This window comes from Lissotriton vulgaris, unplaced genomic scaffold (assembly GCF_964263255.1).
Source record: "Lissotriton vulgaris unplaced genomic scaffold, aLisVul1.2 SCAFFOLD_4101, whole genome shotgun sequence".
Taxonomy (NCBI): Eukaryota; Metazoa; Chordata; class Amphibia; order Caudata; family Salamandridae; genus Lissotriton; species Lissotriton vulgaris.
The window spans coordinates 85,948-112,071 of record NW_028253008.1 but is presented as its reverse complement, the minus strand read 5'-3'; the positions used below and the strand labels follow the sequence as shown (position 1 = coordinate 112,071).

General features: G+C 47.1%; 1 protein-coding gene across 1 annotated transcript in view; it reads left to right on the top strand.

Annotated features, from left to right (window-relative positions):
- The window catches only part of LOC147661192 (PAN2-PAN3 deadenylation complex catalytic subunit PAN2-like), a 95,669-nt gene that overhangs the window by 45,185 nt on the left and 24,360 nt on the right, over window positions 1–26,124 (top strand). The window contains exon 3 of the mRNA XM_086951249.1: window positions 23,458–23,725. Within this exon, the coding sequence (XP_086807375.1) occupies window positions 23,458–23,725 (268 nt within the window). The remainder of the gene's footprint in view (window positions 1–23,457; window positions 23,726–26,124) is intronic.

Genomic DNA, 26,124 nt, shown 5'->3' with positions numbered 1-26,124 from the left:
TCACAAGGCTGCCCCTTTTACTTTGGTTGTTACACAGTCTGCTTTATAAGTTGGGGAGCACTATTTTCTTTTTTGCCTCCGCCAGTGCGCACATCCGTGCCTTAAATACGTCTTGCGTGTTTGCACATGCTTCCTTTGCCCTTTGGGACTTAGTTGAGCTCCTTCTTCCTTATCTCCCAGAATGGCCCCTAGCTGATTTGAAACGTGGTCTTCTTGATGGCCACAGATTGGCACAATATTCCATTCGATCGGCCCTGGATGCTACAGACTCTATTAGAGCAATGGCCCGATCGGTTGCTTTGCGCGGCCATGCTTGGCTGCGTGATGGTCGTTGTCCCGAGAACGTTCGGGATGCTCTTCGGGATCTGCCATTCAATGCTGTGGACCTTTTTTATTGTCATGCTGATTCAGTGGTCTCCCGCCTCATATCTGGTCTCCCGTGATTTGCTGACCTTTACTGCCTGGCTTTCTAGACCTGGTGGCCTGTCTTTGTCACACACTGTGTGGCTTTATGTTGCTTTTTCTTGGTAGGCAGCGTTGCCTTTTTTGTTTTGGACCCTGGGTTCATGACTTAATACGCAGATGGTCTGGGCGGATGCTCCGCCATGTTTGCCTTGGTTGGTACAGCTGGTCAGCTGGTTCTGCCTTCTTTGAAGTCCTCTGTCTGTGAGCTTGGCTCCATTGGAGGCCCCCTTGTTGGGGTTCAGATTTACACTTTGTGAGGTATTCAGTGGCTGTTGTGTAGCTGCCTTACTACGAGGAAGGCTTGGTACGCTCCTGTGGAGTATTCCTACCAGAAGATCTTCTGTGGATCACTCCGTTTTCTCTCTTACTGCTGTATGAGACACACATGTTGGCGTTGATCTATTGCATTTTCAATTAAGGTTGTGATCTCTGGTTGTCCGTACTCATTCGGCCCATCAGTATAGGTTTCTTACCTTGAGGCTTCTGCCTCGCCTGCCCTTCACCGGGGCATTTTTTTAGCATCACTGTGCTACTCTTTGTCCATCTTGGCTGCTCCTCTTTTAGTCAGCCACTGTACCTTGGGGCCTTCGTTCTGTTCAGGCACAGTTTTACCACGGCTGATGCCCTGTCATCGTTTGGCGCCAGGGTGGAGCGGCTGTGCGGCACGCTTCTTTAGCGTTTGCACGTGCTGGGAGTGCACCCTAATATGATTTGCTATCATAGGGTGTTTACGTTCTTTCTTCCGCTTCTGCGGTACTGGTTCTACCCTCCCCTCTTCGGGATGGGTAATGATTTCTCATACTTCAGCTATGTCTGGTCTTGTTCTTAAATGTGGCGTCTTCGCCATGTCCGTCTCTGCTGTACATTGCCTTGTGCCCTCTATTCTGGGCACTGACCCAACAGGAGCTTTTTCCTCTTTTCCTGCTGCCTTCTGCCCAGATGTCTTCCTCACTTCTGCTTTGGGTTCCTGCTGGAACACTTTCAAGGGGAGTGTTCTCTTCAGGATACTAGCTCTTCGAGTCCCTAGGCCATTAGCTTGGTCCTGACTGTTTCCACTATCGTGTTTGGCTCCATCTCCTCATCTGTCTAGCGGGGGACCGTGGCTCCTCCCGGGCGGGTGGCTGATGTCGCTTATGGGTCCGGACTTTGTCCTGTCCAATTCTACTTCCGCATGACTGTTGGTACTTTTGCGTACCATTGTCTTGTGTTATGTAACACAGCTTTTTACATTCTCCTCTTAATCTATATCTGCTCTGTGCTCTTCACACAGCGGAGTTGCGCAGGCAACGTTCCTTCCTGTGGTGTCCGTGGTCTTCACCCCGGTTTGCTCATTCTATGAGCTCTTGTGTGGGTGTCCAGCTTCCCGTATAACCCTTTTTTACCGATAGCCTGCTTGCTAATGCATCTTTCACGTCTGGGCTGCTCCTGCTACCCTATGTTTTTTTTTCCTATGCTTCGTGTTGTTCTACCGCCTACACTGTATGCTTAGGTGTGTTCCTGTCTTCCTCATGACTATCATTTTTACTGTAGTCCTGTTTTGGGTGCTTCTGCTTGTTACCGTCAGCCCTCGCACATATCTTGTGACAGGGCGCCTGTGTGCTGGAGTGTCTTGTGTTTTTGGTGCTACCAACACTTGCTGGCCATCGGTCGACATCCTGTCACTATTGTCCCACGTATTTCGCCTGGTGTGGGTTTAACAGTGTCTTTTTCCCACTGTTGTGCATACTGGACAAGTATGCGCTGGCCCTGTCATAAAAGTTTGTTGTCTCTGGGTTTTACTTAGTCAACACATCGGAACCTGCAGATCCATCAGACCCTAGCCTCCGTTCCTCCTCTTGCGAAGCCATGAACTCACTTCCGCACCAACAGTTCTAACTTTTGCTTCCTTTCTCTGAGCCCGCATCTACATACAATGTGTTCATACTGTTCTTTAATGGCTTGCGGTGCCTTGATCTCCCACTGTTTCCCCCTCTTTTCAGGGCTTCCTGGTCTGGTGTAGCTGCGCTGGCTTTTGGTTCCCACCGTGTTTCGTCACCTTGCTGACGGCTAAGTTTTCTTGGGAACTTTGTGGGGTTCGGTCACAGACCCACCTTCTCTGTGGGTATGTTATCAGTTCAGTTCAAAAAGCTTTATTCGAAATGTTAAAAACAATTCATAAAAGCATACATACAATCAAAAAAGTAAAACAGAAAAGTCATTCAATTGCATTAAAAAGAAAAAGGAAAAAGCCACTAATTAAAATCCATGCATACAGTGATATTAGAACAACATGTGGGAATTAGGTGTTCAATGATAAAGTGAGCCTAAACTCGGTCAGAGCCATTATATCATCAGTATAATGTGACTTATTCTAGCGTAATGTCCCGTCTAAGTTTCATTATTGCCTTTGCACTTAGGACAGTGCCCAGACCTATCAACTCCCCACTTTTTAGTAAAATCCCCAAGAGGTAGTTACCAAGAATTATGGTTCCATGTCGCTTGCCTTAGGGACGGGTAGGGTCGGGGGTCGGGATAAAAATCGTACAAGTCCCAAATGCGAATGGGACCATCTCCCTCTTTGGGTTGAGAGAATCGTAAATAGGGGACGATATTCATAGTTTTGAATTTAATTAAAATAAGGTCGCCCGGAATGTCTTTAGGCGACGTACCAAGCCACCCCACCCTCCTGACCCTCAATATGCCGCCATCTAAAGCAGGTGGCAATGGTCTGTGTTGTTTTAGCCAGGAGATGGTTTTAGTTAACAAGTCCTTATGAGATTCAAATTTGCCCTGAATAGGTGCAGGGACCCCAGAAAGAACAGTCACGAAGGGGGCAGCTTCTGGAGGTAGGTTGATCCAATTCCTGCTTTCATGTGCAAACCTGGGTAGTCTATGGGGTGCAGGTACGGAATTAGTAATAATGTTCCGGCATCTTGGATTGGATGGAGAGATGAGGAGTTCAGGAATTTGCGTGGGTTTGAGGTTTTCTTTGATGCAGGGGGGAATAGGGTGAATGGATGCGGCAATTTTTTCAGTTGGGATAGGGTTCCTTGATAGTGTATTTTCAATACTGGTCAACCTGTCTCCCAGCTCATTTATTTTAGTAATCAGGGGTGAAAGTGCGGTTGTTAGCAATTGTTCGATCTGTGCAAGCAGGGTCAATTGAAGTGGTGAAACGGGGTCAGTTGTTTTGTTCAATGCCTCAGTTGCCAATATTATAGGTGGATTGGAAGGTTGTAGTAAGGGAGAAACGCACATTTTATCGGTGTTCTCAATATCCATGACATTTACCTCGTCGGCAACTCTACCCACTATAGGGGGGGTAGGTACATTCAGGGCGTAGTTCGTTCCACACAGGGCGTTCAGCTCCTCCCAGATAGACATGGTGTACAACCAGTGCAATGTCTGAATCAATATGAATAAATACAGTACCTCCAAGTTCGTAGCAGCCAATTGGGGTGGCCCGACCCGGCCTCCTCGTGCCTCTGATGGCCGCAGATGGCCCCGCCCTTGTCCCGGGCTTAGCCCGGCGCCGCCCACGTGCGTCCCGCGTTGCGTAGGCAGTGATGTAGAGGATAGGGCGAGGCTAACGAGCCTCAGGTGCTCCCGGTGCTGTGGCCTGCAGAGGGGCTGCTGGTCGTGGTAGTCCTCGTGATTCCTGGGGCAAATCCGGACGTAAAATAGCGTCCTCCTCGGCGCTCTGGCCCCCGCAGGTAGTTTCTGTCAGATGACAGGGCAAGGCAGCCCCCACCAAACACGCAGCCACACAGACCGCACTCTGACCTCAGCGCAGCGGCAACCGCGCCAGCGGGTGCTGCAAGATGTTAAGAGTCCTGCGAGGCTAACGAGCCTCAGGTGCTCCCGGTGCTGTGGCCTGCAGAGGGGCTGCTGGTCGTGGTAGTCCTCGTGATTCCTGGGGCAAATCCGGACGTAAAATAGCGTCCTCCTCGGCGCTCTGGCCCCCGCAGGTAGTTTCTGTCAGATGACAGGGCAAGGCAGCCCCCACCAAACACGCAGCCACACAGACCGCACTCTGACCTCAGCGCAGCGGCACCCGCGCCAGCGGGTGCTGCAAGATGTTAAGAGTCCTGCGAGGCTAACGAGCCTCAGGTGCTCCCGGTGCTGTGGCCTGCAGAGGGGCTGCTGGTCGTGGTAGTCCTCGTGATTCCTGGGGCAAATCCGGACGTAAAATAGCGTCCTCCTCGGCGCTCTGGCCCCCGCAGGTAGTTTCTGTCAGATGACAGGGCAAGGCAGCCCCCACCAAACACGCAGCCACACAGACCGCACTCTGACCTCAGCGCAGTGGGTATGGCTTTGGTATCTATTCTAAGTTAAGGATTCTGCGGCTAGATGCCTCTATCAGATGGACGAGCTACTTACCTTCGTTAACGATGTATCTGGTAGAGACACAGTCTAGCCCCAGATTCCTTAAAGCCCGCCCATCCTCCCCGTTCTGCAAGGACCTTTTGAGGCTGGGCTTCTCTTCCAGGGGATCCTCATCAATAGTCATAAGCACTAGAATTTCCCCCCCCCATGCGCGGGACCCCGGAAACACAATCCTATATGTGCCCCACATATAATATATGTGTGTATGTGTATATATGTATATATAATATATAATATATTCAGCAACTGCAGCCTTATACACACCAGAGCTGAATAATGCTGTAAGGACTCCCCATTATATCATAAAAGCATACATTAGAAACAGGGAAAAACAACAGTAAAACATGTTTAGAATCTGTTTTAATGCTTAGCAGTCAGAATAAACTCTCACATAGGACTGAAAGCATATACATCTCCCAGGCTGCATTGCAGAAACACAGTCTAAAGAGACTGAAAAGCTAACTCATAGCAACATAGAGATTATCTGGCACCGTGCCTTTAAGGCAGTCGTGACCCCCAGCTTCCCATCATGCCTCAGGGGTGACAGTTGGGTCAGTTTCTCTTTCCGGCTCCTTCAGGAAGGATCATGGTTACCCAGCTCCACTTCTTTCTGATTTTAGTCAGAAATCTTCACTTTTTTTTTAACACTTTTGACGTTTTTCACCTTCTGAATTAAGGTTCTGTCTTTTTTTGACAGTTTTGGGCATTTTTTTCCACTCAAAATGCCTTCACTTTTTGACCCCTGCCCTTCTTGTGGTAAAAAGAAGGCCAGGTCAGACTCTCATGAAGTCTGTATCCTTTGTTTGCCTAAGGACCATGACCCCAAGGCTTGTCCTCATTGTCAGACCCTGTCCAAAAGGACTTTAAAGGACTGAGAGAGAATTTGTCCAAATGGGCTGGCAGAGAAGTCTTCAAGAGGCAGGTCACCGCTGGAAGAAGGGTTCCAAGAGGTCTAGATCTCCATCCAGAACCAAGATCCCTCTCCCTTCTACCTCCGCGTCAGGCTCGGTGCCGAAAAATCTACCACCGGTAGGTCATTTGTCCAAGAAAAGGCCATCGACGGCAGGCTCGCCGTCGAGAAGACATCGACACTCGGGTAAGTTGTTGATGTCGAAGACTCGTGATCCTCCCCCGTTGTCAACCCGGCGACGATCGGCATCGAGGAACAGAAGCCCTCCGCCATCTTCAACTCGGCGACGATCGGCGTCTAGGAGTATCAGCCCTCTGCGGTCGTCTACCCGGCGACGATCGGCTTCGAGGAGTAGAAGTCCCCCGCCGTCATCAGCCCAACGTTCGGCGTCTAGGGCAGGCTCACCTCCGTCGTCGTCAGTCCATCGACGTCGAGGGGCAGGAGTCCTCCGCCATAGTCAACCCGGCGACGATCGGCGTCTAGGATGGGAACTCCGCCACCGTCTCGACGACGATCGCTGTCGAGGATTGACACCCCCGCCGTCATCTCGACGACAATCGGCGTCGAGGAAGAAGAGCCGTCCGCCGTCGTCAACAAGACGACGTTTGGCGTCGAGGAGCAGAGCCCCTTCATCTGGATCTGCACGACGGCGTTCTCCGTCCAGTCGACGTTCGACGTCGAGACGAAGGGATGTCCAGGCATCGTCTGCAAGGGATCCGACATCAAGGAGTAGAGAAGCGTGGAGACCGGTTCCAACATCAGACCAGAGATAGACGTCGAGGAGGAGGTCCTGTTCGACGTCGAGAGGCGCACGCCTGATGTCAAGGCCTACCTCAGTGAGGTCTAGAGAAGGATCGGTAGTTCCGGTGACGGAAAGCACGTCGCGCCATTCTTCCTCTCATTCCTCCAGACATCCTTCCACAAGATCAGCCTCTCCAGAAGGGCGGTCCAGCAGACCTGCTCATAAGTCTCCATCACACAGGGAGGCTTCCCCTGCCGTGCACTTGTCTCCAAGATGGCTCCTCCCCATGCATCACTGGAACAAGGACACAGGGGCGACACAGCGGATGCAAAAATATGCCAGTCCCATCCATAGGTCACCTTTACAAATGTTGTTGCAGCAGGGGGACGGATTGTGTTCCCTCAGACATGAGGAACACACAGGCAGGTCCCGGGAACGAAGACATAGTACCCATCGCAGAAGGAGAAGGACACCGTTGTGGTCTTCTTCCACCCGATCTTCGAAGAGGGATTATTCCCCTACCCTATCGGACAGCCCTGTATCGAGAGTGTCTCCGATAGATGACATCAACACCTACCATGATGTGTTTCAGAGAGGGGCTCAGAAGCTGAACATTGAGATGTCTGCCCCTCAGGTGGCAACAACGGTGATCTTTGAGACTCTGCATCAGAGGGCATTGTCTCCTCCATTACTTGCCTTGGTTCCTGGGCTTCTGGAACAGGTGATGGACATCTTCCGTACTCCAGCTACGATCAAGGCCGCACCGGCTCGAATTCAGAAAAAATACAAGCCGGCTTCCTCAGACCCTGTCTTCTTGAAGACGGATCCGCCTGCAGACTCAGTGATCATTGCGGCAGCGAGGAAAACTCATGCTGTGGCTGCGTCTTCATCGGCACCCCCGATAAGGAAGGTAGGTCCCAGGACTCTTGGGGACGTAAGGTGTGCAGCTCGGCAGCTTCATCATTAAGGGTCTCCAGTGCAGCAGCCTTAGTAGTTCGCTATGATAGGGCCTTGTGGGAATCCTTGGACCGCTTCAAGGAGAAGCTGCCAAAAGAGGATCAGAAGGACTTTAAAGAGATCATCACCGAGGGGTCACTTGTTGCCAACCAAGTGATCAGTACGGCAGCGGATGGCGCTACTCTATCGGCGCATTCATATGCCCATGGGGTTTGTGCCACGAGATCCTCCTGGTTGAGGCTGACAGCACTCAAGCCAGATGCACAGCAAAGAATCCTAAATGTCCCGGTTTCCGGCTCCTCTCTATTTGGCACACATACAGATGAGGAAATGGGCAGGATGAAGGCGGAACTCGACACCCTCAAAGTTGTGGGCTTGGAGAAGGAGTACAAAGGTTGATACAGGCCCAACCAGCGCATAGGATACCAGCAGAGGATTCAAACCCCTCAATGGTCCCAAGGAAAAATCCAAGGCAAGTTGCAGTATCAGGGCCGTAAATCCAACCGAGGTAGACGTGGTCACCAGCAACAGTCCTCTACCACGGGCATATCTGCAGGGAAGCAATGAGCAGGAGCTTCCTCTGGCGCCGTTGCCCACTCCAGTGGGTGGGAGGAAGTGCTTCACATCATCTGGCAGAGCGGTGCAAAATCACAAAAGATCGTTGGGTGCTCAATATACTGTGCAATGGATACGCACTAAGTTTTCTTGTGCTTCCAAAGGACATTCCTCCAAAAAGATCTCATCCTCACCAACTAAAGTTGCTCCGGCAGGAAGTGGCAACACTTCTACGAAAAAAAAGCCATAGAAGAGGTTCCTTCCTCGTAGCAAGGGAAGGGAGTCTACTCCAGGTACTTTCTTGTGCCCAAAAGACACCAGGAGCACAAGTTCAGACATATCCTGGACCTTCGCCTGCTGAACAGAGTCATCGTGAAGAAGTTTCGCGTGTTGGCCCTTCATCAAATATGTCCACATCTGCAAGCAGGAGATTGGATGTGTTCGGTGGACCTCCAAGATGCGTACTTCCATATACCCATCGCTCCACGTCATCGCAAGTATCTGCGGTTTGTGGTCGGAGACGAGCACTATCAATACAAGGTTTTACCCTTCAGGCTGAAATCTGTCCCACAAGTCTTTACCAAGTGCATGGCAGTGGTGGCTGCCGCCCTACACAGAAAAGGTCTATTCGTCTACCCTAACTTAGACGATTGGCTCCTCAAAGGGCCATCTCCTCAACAAGTACGGAGCCATTTCCAAGTCTGTCTACAGCGACTACACAAACTGGGTCTTCATGTCAACATGGAGAAGTCTGTACAACAGCCCACCCAGAAGATCCACTATCTAGGATCGACTATGAATACAAACCAAGGAAGAGCGTTTCCTTCGGAGGAGAGTTTCTTCAATGCAGCAGAAGTGCAAGGCTCTGCTTCAGACAGATCGCCCAGCAGTCCGACAAGGGGTCGATGGCCTGCATATTTCTCATCCCCAACGCCAGGCTGAGAATGCGTCCGTTGCAATAAGATCTAGAAGACAAGTGGGACCAAGCAACGGGTCGCAGGGAGGATCGGTTTGTACTCTCCCAAGCAGCAAAATCCTCCATCATGTGGAGGACTCGGCCGCAGAATCTGTTGTTGGCAGTCCCTTTCCATCAACCAGTTCCAGTGCAATCGTTGATAACGGATGCATCTCTACAAGGATGGGGGGCCGTTTAACTTGCTCTGAAAGCTGTTTTGCCTTCGATCACGTCAAACTCGGTCCTGATCCAAACAGACAACACCACCACCATGTATTATCTTAACAAACAGGGTGGTACGCGCTCTCGCCCTCTCTCCCTGGAGGCTCAAGCGATCTGGCACTGGCTTCTGGCTCGGAACCTCTCCATAGTGGCAGTGCACCTTCCTGAGGAGCAGAATGTCAAAGCAGACACACTCAGTTGGCACTTAGAAGATCAGCCAGACATTTTCCAACAGTGGGGTCGTCCATCAATAGATTTATTTGCAGACGACAAAAACAAAAAGTGCCACGCCTTTGCATCCAGATTCCACCGTCTAGGGACAAGGGGGAATGCGCTTTTGATGGATTGGTCAGAGACATTTGCCTAGGCCTTTCCTCCTCTGCCTCTGATCACGAAGGTGTTGTCCACGCTCATCAGATCCAACATGAAGATGATTCTGATAGCTCCAGACTGGCCACGGCAGTGGTGGTACCCGGACCTTCTTCAGTTATCGGTACTCCCCTATAGGAGGCTGCCGTACAGAGCGGACCTGCTGAACAAGATGGACGGGAGGATTCTCCATCCCAGCCTTCTCTCCCTGAACTTGGCAGCATGGCTCCTGAGGTCCTACAATACGGACACTTGAATCTGCCGCAGGACTGCATACATATCCTGAAAGAGGCTAAGCGACCCTCCACAAGAGCATCATACGCCTTTAAATGGAAGAGGTTTTTTCTATGGTGTGCTGAATAATTTTGACCCTACGAAGGCATCATTTTTCCTTACCTTCTATATTTATCAAAAACGGGTTTGAAATATGCCTCAATCAGGGTTCATTTGTCAGCCATTACGGCATACAGGAAGTCACCCAGTCAACCTTCCTTTTTCCAAATACAAGTGGTTAAGGATTTCTTACAGGGGTTGAAGAAAGTGTACCCCCCCCCCCGTTCGAAACCCTTCTCTTCCCTGGGAGTTGAATCTGGTGCTGTCTAGATTAATGGGTCCTCCTTTTGAGCCCATTCATAAAGCCTCTTTGCAGCACCTGACGTGGAAGGCCGCTTTTCTGGTAGCAATAACATCAGCGGGCAGAGTAACTGAGATCCAAGTGCTGTGTACAAAAGAACCTTATACTGTGTTTCACCACAACAGGGTAGTGTTAAGGACTTACCCTGCCTTTTTGCCAAAGGTTCTATCTGATTTCCATATTAATCGGTCAATCTACCTACCGTTCTTTTTAACAAACCCCGCGACTCCTGCGGAGAGGTTGCTACATTCCTTGGACCTCAAAAGAGGGCTTAAATTCTATCTGGAGGGTACCAAGGGCATAAAGAAATTGGATCAATTGTTTCTCAATAATGGTGCCATGAGAACAGGTTTCCCAGCCTCCAAAAGATCCATTTCAAGATGGATAGTGTCCTGTATAAAATTGGCTTACCAATTGGTGCGCGAACCCTTGTTGTGGTCTCCTAAAGTACACTCCACTAGGGGAAAAGCGGCTACAGTAGCTTTCCTGCATGATGTTCCAATGTCAGGAATTTGCAAGGCTGCAACCTTGAGTACGGTTCACACTTTCACAAGGCATTATTGTCTAGAATCCGATTCCAGGGCTGATACTCAAGTGGGCCATGCCTCCTTGAGGAATCTATTCGGATAGTAATCTATCTATCCATGCTTAGTTATCTGAGCTAATTGGTTAATGTGGTTAATGCTTTCGATACCGTGTCTCATTCCACTCTACTGGAGTCCCTCTGCTCCCTTGGTGTCGATGGATCAGCGCTTGCCTGGGTGGCCCTTATTTCTCAATGAGCGCACCTTTCAGGTTTTCTCAAACAAAGCTGAATCTGCGATTCATTCTTCTGCTTACGGCGTCCCTCAAGGGTCTATATTGAGCCCTTTGTTGTTCAATATTTACATTAGACCACTTGCTTCTATCGTTGAGGACGCCGGTCTGTCTATATATTCATATGCAGACGACACGCAGATAGTGTTTTCTCTTTCTGGCAGCAGGGCTCAGGACACTTCTGCCCTTAAAATTGGCCTTTCTCGTGTTGCAGCTTGGATGCAAGTCCATCTGCTAAAGCTCAACGGAGACAAGACCGCGGTGATCGTTCTAGGCAAATATAAAGATCTGTGGGGCTCTAGACACTGGCCCAGTGATATGGGTCCGCTGCCTATCCCCGTGCCTGTTGCCCGTAACCTCGGTTTCCTGATCGACGATAAACTTTCGATGAGGCAGCAGGCAACTAAGGTCGCTGCAATCTGTTTCAATACCCTACGTTGGTTGCAGAAGATCATATGGATGTTGCCTGAGTCCACTCGAAGAACTGTCGTACAGGCCCTTGTGATGTCTCGCATCGACTACGGCAATGTACTTTATCTAGGAGCTGATAAAGCTACAATCAATAAACTCCAAGTGGTACAGAACTCAGCCGCTCGCCTTCTGTGCAATGTTCCACGGAGAACGTCTGCAACACAAGCTCTGCGTGACCTACACTGGTTAAAAATTTCTGATTGTGTGGTCTTTAAAACTCTGTGCTTCCTGTTCAAGATTCGTCAGGGTTCTGCTCCCATCTACCTGCACAACCTTGTCCAGCCATATCTGCCTGGCCGTTCCCTTAGGTCATCCAACAATGGCAATCTTGTGATTCCAAGAATCCGACTGGCAAAAATGGGAGGCCGCTCATTCGCATATCTAGGACCTAAGATGTGGAATGCTCTCCCGCTGGCGCTAAAAACAGAAACCAATCTTCTGGATGTACCGTTATGTTCCCTTTGCCTGCAGGTAGATGAGGTGAGGCTCGCTATTCTATTCTAGTGCTTATGACTATTGATGAGGTTCCCCTGGAAGAGAAGGATTAGTTACTTACCTGTAATCCTAGTTCTCTTCCAGGGGTATCCTCATCAAAGTCATAAGCAACCCTCCTGCCTCCCCGAGCAAAGGATCATTGTGTTTTTTAATGATGTAATGTCAACTCTTTGTGTCATAGCTTTTTGAGTCACGGCAAAGAACTGACCTAACTGTCACCCCTGAGGCATGATGGGAAGCTGGGGGTCATGACTGCCTTATAGGCACGGTTCCAGTTTATCTCTATGTTGCTATGAGTTAGCTTTTCAGTCTTTTTGTAGACTGTGTTTCTGCAATGCAGCCTGGGAGCTGTATATGCTTTCAGTCCTATGTGAGAGTTTCTTCTTACGGCTAAGCATTAAAACAAATTCAAAACATGTTTTGCTTTTGCTTTTCCCTGTTTCTAATGTATGCTTTTATGATATAATGGGGAGTCCTTACAGCATTATTCAGCTCTGGTGTGTATAAGGCTGCAGTTTCTTATTATATATATATATATATATATATATATATATATATATATATATATATATATATATATATATATATATTTGATTGTGTTTCCGGGGACCCGCGCATGGGCGGGAATATTCGAGTGCTTATGACTTTGATAAGGATACCCCTGGAAGAGAACTAGGATTACAGGTAAGTAACTGATCCTTCCTGCATTCGCCTCCGTCCGGGTTGTTTTATCTTTCTGTGGGGTGACGTCTTTCACTTAACTCCTACATTGAATACTTCATTCTGTTTTCCTTGCTCTACTCCGCCCATTCTTGTGATTGGACGGTATGCCCGTATGTCATGTGTCACTTTTACATCCCAACGACCTGTGTGGGATGTGCTCACGGTTCACCACCCCCGATATCCCCTTCTCAATCGTCTTGGGGTCTCTTACCTCCCCTGGTGTCCATTGGTTTGAAGTCTCTTGGATCTGCCTCTGGCTAAAGGTCTCTTACTGGGGATACAACGTCCCTTTCTGGTGCCGTCTTGTGGTGGATTTTCTTTGCTCATGTGTTCCAGACTTGAGGTCCTTCTCGGTTATATATTGTGGTTGCAGACTTCGGTCATCTGCCATGATGTTTTTTCACATCGTCTTCTGCCTCCAGGGAGGGTTTAGCCTTTGCTTTTGCAGGGTTGCTTCTCAGAGCGGTGCTCTGCTCTTCCCTTCGTTCATTTGCAGTATACATTGCCTAGCACTATCCTTTATGCTGCTGTTTTCACCCTTCAATTTCTTTTTCCATTCTTTACGCACACTGTTCCCATACTCACAGTTTTTGGTGGTGACTCTGCTTTGTGGCGCGGAAAAGTTTTTCCAACTAGAACGGCGTCAGCGCGCCAGGAGGGGCATATATGGCTCCGCTGACGTCATGTCCAAGGACGACGTCAGGGCGGAGCCGTGTGGTGCTGCCCCCCGGCGCGCAGAGGTACTGCTGCGGAAAGTTTTCCGGATCCAGTCTGATGCCTGGGGATATTCTAAGTTAAGGAATCTGCGGCTAGACTGTGTCTCTACCAGATACATCATTACCGAAGGTAAGTCACTCGTCCGTCATGCCCTCTTCTGTGGTATAGTGCACCCTGCCTTAGGGCTGTCAAAGTGCATCAGATATCAGGCAAAAAGTTAGTGGGGTTAGGGCGGTGACGATGCAGAAAGGGGCATTTTCCTAGAGTGCCAAAGATTTAAAAAGACTGTTTCTGTGAATGATGTATCATAGCAGCTTACTCGGCATACCCTTCAAATAAGGGGAAGAGACGCGTTTTAATGGTTGCCATAGGTTATTTCTCTTTTTACTGATCAGAGTAGAAAGTAAAGCAACCTGCATGTAGTTTGCTTTATCATTGCTCTTTCTTTTCAAGCAGCTCAGATGTATGCCTGTTCCAAGTATTCTCAACAGCAACTATTTAATCTGCCAATTTTTCTGAAAGACATTCAAGACCAGCGATTTCGGAGGAGAACTTTTTGTCTTGATAACAGCAACTGGAAATTCAAATGAATAATTTGTAGGCAATTTTGTCCCCTTGTTGGAGGAACATTTGCTAATTTCGATCATTTTAATTGTACCACTGGTTTCATTGTAACAAAATTCCAGTCTGATGGAATACCATCTCTGCATTTGTTGCACTTGGGTTGTGATCGGTGTTTTCAAAAGCAAGGGTGTAAAGATACCAGTTTTTGAATTTGAAGGTTTACATCATCAGTATCATGAAAGTGAGCCACAATTAACTTCTGCAGTTCAGCTGAGAAGCTGAAGAGACAGATATGTGGAAACGAAATAGGAATTCCGTAAGGCGCTTGGATCTTGTTTTTAAGTGTATGTAAGAGCCAAAAAAGGACAGAAATGGTGTCTCGAGCTTTAGTTTCTTTTATTTTTACGGAGTGATGCTACTGAGTGAATGTTTCGAAAGTAGTTAGTTTTACAATGGCAAGACTTGGTTGTGAGCCGTATGGTACCTCACTTTGTATTCTTAAGCCACGCATTAGTGCAGGTGCTGGAGTCGGAGCTGTGCATGGAATTATTTTCTTGATCACCACCTTTGCTATCCAGAAAAGGATGATTGGTTGTGTTGTAGAGTATCTGAGTACAATATGACTGTTGCTTGTGCTAACATCCATGATTATAAATCGCCAAGATGAAAGATTTGCTGCAGTGTTGTGTAGTTTTCACTAATCCGTAGAATCTGTATGTTTGGACAACTTAAAACTTGGGTGAGGTGCCTAGACCGATTCCTTGCACCCGTAGTATATGTTGGCCTAGAGACCAGCTAGCTCACAGCGCCACCATAAGCTCCCCTAACCCAACAGGGAGCAAATGGTTTATGGAAACCACTGAACATGACAACGCTGACCCCTTTATGGATTGTGGTAAGTGATCTAGAACCCTTGTGCTCAATCATGCTCTCTTGTTCTCAGAGAAGTATACAGATAATACACAATGGGACAGTTTCAATATATTTCTTGAACCAACATTATTCTTGTATAGAATACATGTGCTGCGATAATCAGTAGACCGAAGCATATGAAAGTGACTAAAAGCACCGAAATAGTGAATACCGTGTATAGTTCCACCATGGTGCTAGAACAGGGTATATATGCAGGTATATAAAACAAGGTAGTAATCCGGCATACTCCTATTGTGCAACCCCTACCCGGTGTGTTTCTAAGGTGTGCATGAGTGTGTAGCTAAGAATCTTCTCATGGTATGATCCAATTCCATTACCTGGCGTGACAGAATGTAGGACTTCGCCTTGGTCATGAACTCGTCACCCCTGAAGGAGATGTTAGGCAGCTGCTTTGCAAAGCATCTGCATGCAGGGACTTCTCGATGTCAGCAGAAGTGTCATCTGGCTAATCAGCGAAAATGCTTATTCATAATAAAAAGCATCCTTTTGATGTATGTTCAGATTAGCATTGTTATGTGTATTGAGATAGACCTGTCTCCCCATGGATGAAGACAGAATGACATTTGTACAGTATGTGCAAAGGCCTTGTACTCCGTGTTTGAAACATCATGATAATGTTGCGCGAAGCGAAATGTGCAAGTAAAGCAGTTTCAGAGAAACGAATCCAACATTGTCACACACATGAATGTGTGCAAAAGGTCATCGTAAAATGTTATAGTGTAGAAAGACTGCAATGTTAGAAAATGTGCAGCACTGCTACAGGGACCTAACTCGGGTACATTACAGCAGAGTGTGTCTGAATTTCTTATTTGCAAGTATTAACATATCCCACCCCACTGTGAACTATTCAGGTTTAGGAAAATGTGCCTACTTTTTGTCATAACCTTAAGCTGCTTAATCTCACAAAGTTTAAAAGCTTGCTTATTTTCTTCACAGTGATTTGAATGAAAGCTATAAGCCCTTCAAATGGGTTTCTGAATATTAAACACTGATTAATAATTGTAATCTCTGGCTCGTTTGCTGTTCTCAGGATATAAGCAGGTACAGCAATCTACATAGTTTAATACACCCATAGCAGCCGTGTCTCCGGCACTTAGCTTGGGTATTAGTCCTTTATCTTGCAGATTCAACGGTTTACTGTCTTAAATGGGTATCCATATTAAAAGATGATGTAATGGGTAGTTTTTGCTGCATCTCTGGATCTATACTATCACAGAAAAACAGTTATGTTCTTGTCATGGCTGAAACATCTTTCCACTCCCAACTTGATTTGTTGGGGCTCTCATTCATTATTCCGATCCCTTTGCATTATTAGATGTGGAAGGATCCTTTTGCTTACTTTTCTTCCTCCAGCCCTGAGTAGCACAGTGCACTTTCTTCTGATTGGAGCACACATTGCCCTTACTGTGGAATATTGCTTCAACTGGATGAAGTAAGCCTTCGATTCATTGCTGTCCCACTTTCTTGGAGATTCAGTAGCCTGAAGCTGAGTTTCCACTAGCATAATCAGCATAGCATATTTCTCAGGTTTTGTTTTGTTGACTAAAAATGTTTCACTCCGTTGGTAGCAGACCTTCCTTTTGTGTCAGACACACTATCAATTTCCACTTCTTAAAAAGTCTATTCATAGTTTCATCCCATGCAGAAATTTTATGATGGATACTTATCACATCAGATTCCTTACCTTGGAGTGCGCCCTAGGGTCCATTCTGGATCTGGAATCTTTTTCCAGCAATGCTCCTGCACTCTAGTAGGAGGTGCGGTGTGGCTCCATGCGGACTCCATTCTGCCCTGGAAGTGACAGCGTGGAACTGCATTTAATTGCCACTCCTGCTTCAGTTCCTTTCTTTCTGTGCCTTCTGAAGCAATTACGGTTCTCCACTCCCAAATTTGCTAGCTTACCAACTGTCTAAAGACTCAGGACACAAAACACATGTTAGAAGTGTGCCCTCATTCAACCGAAGGTGATCCAGGACAAAGTGGCATAGCTGTATGCCGCCGACCATAAGGAGTCGAGACCCTCATGCAAGTCCTGATCTAGTTCAGGGGCTTTGCCTCCTTGCTCCCCGGGCCTTTACCCCTAGGGTTCAATCTCATACTTGAAGTCATCTATTAACATAAAAACGAGAGCCCAAGGGCATCATAATGTCAGCCAGTCCCAAACGGATCACTTGGTCACATCAAAGTTCATAAATCATCGGCATTGCCTCAGCAGATTGAGGGTTTCAAAGAGGCATGCTGCAGATTTTGGTTCACCTCTGTCCCCTATAGTGTTCTTTTAAGTCCTAAGGAATGGCAGGGGCCTTCTGTCGGAATCCTGCTTTTGAGTTTTTTCCCAGCAATTGATTTCTTGCCACGAAATTACTAAAGTGCAACTGGTTGTCATACAGCCTGACTCTGTACCAATGTCTCTACCACAGTGAACAGACCAGCAGTGGCTCTATTATCTTTTTGTCTCTGACTCTAAATAAGGTACACCACCAGAGGAAAATGATGATGATGGGGAGGGGGATTTCTCCCCCCATTATGATGATGATAATTTTTACTTGGACTTAAAAAAAGGCCAGTAGTCTTGATACCTCCTCTGATAGGGTTGGACTCACCATTTGGACCACCAACAGAAGAGAGTGCATCATTTGCAATAATGGTCCGCTGAGCAGCTGAGGTCTTGGAAGTGCAGCTATCTTCTGTCAAGAACAAGACTACGTTTTTGCGGAAATTCTGCAACACAGGTCAGCCGCATCTTAACCCTTGCTTCGCTTTGGCATGGCCCTCATGGATACCTTGATGGCCAGTTGGTCAGACAGTTTTTCTTGCCCACCAGTGAATATGAAGGTGGCCAGGCATCACTCACCAGAACCTGGCAACCGGATTTTCTCACTAAACACTCAACCCCATAGAGCCTGGTGGTTCAGGCTTCAACCAGCAAGGTGAGTCCCAATTCATTCTCCACAACATCTCCAGATAAGGAGACCAAGAAGATTGAGGCGCTCTGAAAACAAATTTTCTCAGCTGGCCTAGCATTGAGCTTGGTCAGTGCAGTCTGTTTGATCTCTATATGCGTGCCCTCTGGGACATCACCAGTGACATCTTGTCAGCGGTCTCAGAAGACCTTCTTCAAGCCGTAGATAGATACATGGTTTGTGCTGGCCTTCAATACTACTGATTTCCTGGTGTGGGCGGTTGGCAGTCAGCATTGTGCTCTGCTGCCGTGTGTGCGCGATCCACAGGATTTTCTGAGGATTTACAAGCCTCTCTCATGGATATGCTCTTTAATGGCTCACATCACTTTTGGGTGAAAAAGCTGTGCTCTAGTGTATTTTAATGACATTAGACTCCCTCAAGCTCCCTGTGTATATTGACCACTGCCAAGCAATTCCCACATACGTTCAGAAAATTCAGGGGCTACTACAAGGGGCTGTCTTGGGCAGCAACAGTCATTCCAACTGCTGCATCAGTCATCACTGTCTTTTCGAGCAAGGGTACGTGGGTCTGAAAGGCTACATGCAGGCCAGCAATGGTATCAGTCATCTCTGGCCCCTTCCCCTGCAGCAGCAACCACTAAGCTGCTTCGGTTTCCCTCAGCTGAGCACTCTTATCTTGTGAGGGGGCAGGGTTCAGTTTTTCCTCTCAGGGTGGCAATGCATTACATCAGTCAGATGGGCCATACAAAACAGAACTATCCTATTTTGTTTCAGGAGGTGCAAATGTTGCTCTGTAAAGGTGCTATTGAGAGGGTTCCGTACTCAAACACTAGAAGGTTGTTACTCTTGCTGCTACCTTGTGCTGAAAATGAATGTAGGTCACTGCCTTATACTGGACCATTGATCTCCGAATGCTTTACTGTGGAAATACAAATTCAAAATGCTCACTCACTTGGGGGGCTGTATGGTGTCCTGGATTTACAGGACACACATTTTATTTATCAATCCTGCAGTCCCCCAGATGTTACTAACGGTTCAAGGTTGGCCATGAGTATTTCTAGTATGCAGTGTTCCCCTTTGGGCTCCCCAGCATTCCACTTGTGTTCATGAAAGGGGTGACTGTGGATGTGGCACACATTGGTATGTTGGGATACTAGTTTTCCCCTACCTCAACCACTTGCTGCTGAAGACAGGCTCACCACAGTACATTGTGGACCCCCCCAGATGTTGGTGAACCTCTTGACATCATTGAGGTTTGCGATCAAAAGAAATGTAAGTTGCACTAGACTACTTGCCAGAGGTTGCCATTCACTGGAGCTGTCCTGGATACAGTGTAGTTCCAGATCTTCCATCCTCCACAACCAGCCCAGTACGTTTGAGATGTGTTCCTGATGGTTCAGCCTTTGTCCTGGATCTCACTGGGAGCAGCACTGCAAATTCATTGACTCTTAAAGTCCTCCTGCATCTTCATGATCAACTACGGCAGGTGGCACGTGGTCTCTGCAATGGTATCTTAAGTTCCGGTAGGCTCAGCACAAACAATCTATTTTATCTCATCCACATTTTGGAAGACACAGCTTGATATTTGCAGTAGTGGCTGCTCAAAAGCAATTGGCCAAGCTGGAGGCCCCGTTCCTTTCCCTTCCCTACCCAGAGCTGACGATGGTGACGGACTCATCACTACTGGGTTGAGGAGGCCATCTGGGGGAGGTGGAGATCAGAGGACAGGCCATTCGCCTGGTTCTGAAGGCCTTTGTCATACATAGGGGGAGGCTCACGAACAACACCACCTCATGTGATAATGCAATAAGCAGGGCAAAGTGGGGTCCTGGAAGCTCTGGAGTCGGTTGAGCATCGAGGCCTTTTTCTGAACCACCTGGCAGTGTCCATAAATGCCTAAGTGCATGATCGAAGCAAGCCATGACTAACAATTAATGAATGGCGTATACATCCAGAGGCGATGCTGAGCATCTTACGACAGTGAGAAGAACTCTGGCTAGATCTTTTGCCGCTGACTCGCTGGAATCGAACACCGGGCGTCTGTATGCTTTAAACCCCCACCCACCTATGCGCCCCACTCCCATCTCCACCCACAAAGCCTAGTAGCCCACTCCTCTCCCTCCACCAAGTTGTGGTAAAAAATAGAAATGCCCTGGCCCAAGTCATCCTAGTGACTTTGGTTTAGGCCAGGAGGGTGTAGTGCCTGGCACTTCTGGGCACGGACATCTGTCCTCTGAATAGGCTTTCACTTTGAGAGGAACTTATGTTATAGCAACAGGCAGGTTTCCGTCATTCGAACCTTGGCAATCTACACCTTCATGTGTAGAGATTGAGTGGTGAAAGATGATTCAGTTTGATTTTCTGCCTGAAATGTTGGATGTCATTTCTTGCCGCAAGACCCCCTCTTCTATGAAGTCCATTTTGCTGTGTGCTGCAACAGGTTTTTAGCTTGGTGTGGCAGCCACAAGGTTGACCTTTTATAAGCCAATCTGTCAGATGTTCTTTTGGTCATTGAGTCTCTCAGGCCTTGTATTGGTCACCGTTAAGCAGTCAGCCTTTTTACCTTTGCCGGACCAAGTATCCTTGTTTAAACCACTTGTTGTGATGAGTTTATGAAAGGTTTGACAAACTTGTTACCTCCTAAACAGTTTGTGATGCCACAGTGGGACCTTAATTTGGTCTTCACGTTTCATGTGCACGCCTTTTGAGCCGATAGTCTTGTGGTGTATCTTGAATTTGAAGACTACCAGCTTTATTTCAGACAAATTGGTGTTGAGAACCTTGGCGGCCTTCTTTGCTAATGTTGTGACACCTTTCCATGTTCGGCAATCTATCAACACTGTGCGGTGGATTGACTTTTTGTCAGGCTCTTTAGGGTGAAGAAGAGGAAGGCTATGCAGACGAGAACCCTATGTAGTTGGACAGTCCCCTGCAATAAGATCTGCTACACAATGGCCAAGAAGCAGCTGCTGTAAGGTGTATGTGGACTCATTCTACCAGGGCTAAGGCTGCTCCCACTGGGTTGCCGTGTGGAGTGCCTGTTCTTGAAAATCTGCCAGGCTGTTACGTGGGAATCGGTGCATATGTTCATGAATCACTACTGCCGTAACAGCCATGTCTGGCAGTAAGAACATTTCGCCCACTTGGTCATGCAAGTCTTTTTGGTCTGAGTCCGCTTCATAGAGCCCACACCTGGGAACGTACTGCTTTGGTATGCATCTAGGGTGACAAATCTGCAGTTTTCAGAAGAACTAGTTACTTTCCTTCAGTAATGCTCTTTCTGATAGATACTAACTGCAGGCTTTAATCTTCCAACCTCCTAGTGTGTGGGGTAGCCTCTTTTTAACATCTAAAAAGGTCCCAAATATATAATCTTTTGACTGGGGCTAACAATTGTTCATGCTCCACGTCTGACGTCCCAGTAAGAGATTAGCAAGAAACTAACTTCCATGCACAGGAGGGCACTTGTATGCGGCTCCAATTTGTCCCTTCAAGAGCAGTGCGGAGCTGCACAGTGCCCCATAATTGTATGTGGAAGTATTGTTGAAAAAAGTTTCTGGATCCAGTGTGGCGCCTGGGGAGCATTCTAAGGTGAAGAATTTGTGGTTCAATAGTTTTCACCAGAAAGATCATTACCAAAGGTGAATAACTTATTCTTCCAATTAGCAAGCTTCATACAGCTAAAGGTCCCACTTACTCCACTGTCCTTGAACTTGGAGCCTCATTAAACCTGGCAGCACCTTTGTTACCACTTACATATCGCAAATGAAGCTATAAAGGATCAAAAAATGAATCCCCTAGGCCTTCAATCAAACCAAGTGTTGCAATCCGGCATTGGGGTATTTAGGCTACAAATTATTGTCCCTTTTAAAATATTTTTCTTCATTTGCGAATTAGACTTGAGCAAGGCATTTAATTCATTATATCAGTATGCCAGCACAATTTTGAGGTACAGTGGTGGCTCCTGGGGAAAAGTTGTTTTTATAGAGAATAGATTTCTGACCAAATAACAGTGAAATGTGTTGATCTGTTCAGGAGATGTAAGTAAAAATACTTATTCCAGCAGCCATTTTCCAATATTGTTTAATGTACTTGGTGTCAAGGCCTACAATGCTTAAAATGACAATTTGGGGATATATAACTCTTCTGCCAAATTTCTCGCTTTTTACATAAAAATACAGTTTTAGACATATTCTCCAGACTACTGTGTTGTAGACACCCCACAAAAGGCAGGGTCCAATACAGAGGCATGCCTTAAATAACCTTGCTCTGAAGTGAGATGAACAGGTGCTGATTGATAGTCCTCCAGTGAGGGTATTTTTGCAGTGATGGTAGAAGACAGCCATCTTTCATGCAAAGAAACTGCAACCAATTTGAGAGGTAGGAAGTAATTGTTATTGGTTGTAAAAAGTAAACGTGAAGAACTGCCCTGAGTTCAAGTCAAGTCAAGTCAAAATATACTTTTATTTGATTCATTAAAAAAATCATAAAAGGATGGACAACCATCATAAAACGCAGTGCTTTAGAATATACATTTTTTTTAAACCTAAAAAGGCTTAAGGATGATGTCAGAATAGGGAGATGCTTATTATTTTAAAAATAATAACGAATATAACAATGGGAGAAATCTGCTAATTAGTTAGCTGCTTGGCAGGGTCGCATTTTGCCAGTTCTTTTGCTGCGATTTTCCATAGTATTATGACTCTACAGGACAAAGGAATTGACATCCCTCCGAGACATTTAATGACCGCTGCTCTACATGTTCTTATTTGTTCCTTCCTTAGAGCCTCCCGGAGAATGGATTTTCGGGCTTCCAATAAAAAAGAGCAAGTACATAGAAAATGTAGTAGTGTCTCTTCCCCTTGACCACAGAGACGACACTCCTTGGATGGCCATGTTTGTTTCCATTTTGGGGTCAAGTCCTTTGAGGGGAAAGACCCCATGCGTATCAAAGTCAGATAGTGTTTTTTCTGATGGGAGAATTGTTCCAAAAGGTATTGTTGCGGCTTCAGCCTCTGGTAATCCTTAATCACAGCCCAGGCATGATGTTTTTTTGCAAAGGACTTTTTATCAGTTAATAAAGAGGTCCGTTTGATGGCTGCCCTGAGTTGTTTTTGTAAATGGTTGAAGTGTTAGGGTTTTTATTCGTAGAGAGAAGTTTATTTACGTAATTTAAGATTGTTGCTGTTTTGTGAGCAGAACAATTTGTCATTAGCCTTGCTTTAATGAACTTAAACTTTGCTTGATGGTAAATTGTACCACTCAACAATGCGACTTACCTTATCAACTTGTTATTGTTGAAATGTTGCATTTTTTAATAGTTGTAACATGTTTTTAAACTAAATCTAACTTGCATCCATGGTTGAGCCACATTACTTAAAGTTTATGTAAAGCCCTGATCTGTTCCATCAGTGAAGGGACTTCGCCAGCTCCGCCCACAAGCAGCAGAATTGTCTAGCAGCTAGCTGACTGCCCTCCTGATAACCCGTCCTTCAGTTAGACACTAACCCCATGTTGACAAAGCTTACACAGAAGTCTTACCTAAGGTGCTTTGCGTTTGTGATGCAAAAGCTGGAGGACTTGTGCCAGTCTGTAAACTCTTAATGAATTTTGTCTTTCTTCCTGTTCCCTCCACTCAAGGTGTCCCTCAGAGATGTGCGCACATATCAGGCTGAGCAGGAGTTCGACGCCTACTCGGGTGGCCTCTCCGACTTCGATATTCATGGGAACTTGCTGGTGACTTGTGGCTACTCCAGTCGCATGAATGGGTTAGCCTGTGACCGCTTCCTAAAGGTGTTTGACTTACGTGTGATGCGGGCAATCACCCCACTGCAGGTGCATGTGGACCCCTTCTTTCTGAGATTCATTCCCACTTACACCTCTCGTCTGGCCATCATTTCTCAGACTGGTGAGTCCATGGAAGCATGACTATCTATTGGGTATGATAAAATGACTAAGCTGGTAACCTAGATTAGGGTGTTTATACCTCTGCTTATGTAAGTGGGTAGCCTGCATCTCCCAGATTTGAATCTTGGTAGGCCAGCTCAAGCTCTCATCCTTTCTAGGGCAATAAAACAAACTGTGAAACTGGATGATATGTGCAACTCTTGAGTTGATGGTGCCCGCAATATAGGAAGTAGTGTAGAAATAGATCCGGGGGAAAACGTGCAATTTGAAGAGTGACCTATACTTTTTAATTTATTGCGTGAGAACCTTTCCACATTAAAGGTTCCAAGGAGAGGAAACAATTTCTAAATTCTAGTACCTCATTTAGTTTGAAATGTTGAGCTATTAGATGTACTCTTAGTTTTGAATAGACTGACTTAGAGGATGCTTTCCTGAAAATTGTGTTTGAGGCATATGAGCTGCAGATTACACACTGTGCATAGATCGCCACCTAGTGTTTGACCCAGATGTTTGCAGTTTGTTTTTATCCTGAAATGTTCTTTGGAAGTCACAAGATAGGTGAACTCTCCTTTGGACCATGTTGCGCATGGGCATCGGCTCCATCCTCAGATTGTTTTTTTCCACCATCGGGCTCCGATGTGTTTCCAGTGCTCCAGTTTGGAACCGATTTTCCTTCGGCGCGCAATCCTCACCCAGTTTGACGGTATTGTTTCGATCTCGGTCCCCATCGACCCGACTCTTCACCACTTCGAAGTCTTCGATTCCAGTTGTTGACAAAGGCCTTCGGGCCTACCTAGGCCTTACTCTCTGGCTCATGGAAAGAACGCCATTCAAGAGGTGTCCTCGATGTAGGTCGAAGTTTCCCCACACCGATCTACATGATGTGTGCAACCTTTGCCTCTCATCGGAGCACGAGGCCAAAGACTGTTCCGCTTGTGCCTCCTTCTGCTCCAAGAAGACAATTCGGGACCGACAAGCTCGAAGAACAATGGCTCGCTCGTCAGCATCGATCCCGGACGACATCTTCCAAGAGGCCGTTGACATGCCAGAACAGCAGCTGGCAGAAATAAGTGCCAGCACCTCCGATGCCCAAGACTCAGACGACGAGGACATCACTCCAGCTCAACGGGTCGTAAGTAAGAACGTCAACCCTGACCCTTCCTCTACACCCTCCAAAAAGGCTTCGGTCCCACCCTCAACTTCGGGCCCGGTTGCACACCGAGAGACTGCTTCCCAAGCCCCGCCCTCGGGCTCGGCAAAGAAGCCTACTAAGCCTTCAGGCGGCTCGGGCTCGAGTCAGCCTATTCCCGTGTCGATCCTACACCGACACCGAAAAAGAAGCCATCTTCCTCATCCCGCCGGCCGCTGCTTCGACACCAAAGCACTCTGCGCCGAAGGCTGGCACCGGCTCATCGACGTCAAAACCGCACTCTGAGCCGAGTTAAAAACTATCTAAAGGTCCCGACTCCCACTCTTCAGAACCGAAAAAACCCACGGAACTGAAAAAACACGTTCCGGTTAAAGACATTTCAAAATGTCACAGTTCTAAGCCAAAAGACCCTAGACCAGCTACCGAATCTGTGTCGAAAAAACCTCCGGAACCGAAGGACTGGCTATCCACAGAAGAGCTTTTTCTACCAGATCCTACTCCAAAGACTCTTGTAAAGGATCCTAAGACTGGACAACTGTCTCTTAGCTCCAAGAAGAGACCACTAGAGGTGCCTGCACCTCCACCTCCTCCTCCTCCTCCTCCTCCACAGAAAAGACATTGCAACCTCTCCATTAAGTGTCCCTTCTCCACTTCCCCATACTCTTCCACCTCCTCCACCACATCATTCTCCTACACCATCCCCTAACCCAGATGATGATGTAGACACAGACTCTGACGACACAGGTGGGGGTGCTTATGAACCAGTAGGGAACGATAGTCCCCCTTAGTCACTTAATCCATGGGATGATTATAACACCCCTGATGTACCTTACGTCCCTCAAGACGATGTATATCTCTACAGGACTCCCTCCCCCCCAGAGGACACTATAGGTTTCAACCTACTAGTCCAGAGGGATTCCCAATACCATGGGGTCGATTTGCACACAGACACTGTGGAGGAAGATTTCTTATTGGACACGTTTGACAATACACAAAGGTCCACTACCATTCTGCCAATGCTTAAGGGGGTCATTAATCATGCAACAGAGGTCTTTAAAGATCCTGTCGGAGCTTGAGTCCTCAACCCCCGCATTGAGAAAAAATACAAAGCTGCCCTACAGATCCAGCTTACATTAGAGGCCCAGCAACCCTAGATTCCTTAGTAGTTTCTAACGCACGTAAACATGCTAATTCACAAATATCAGGTGAGGCCTCACCACCAGACAATGAATCAAAACTTCTTGACGCTT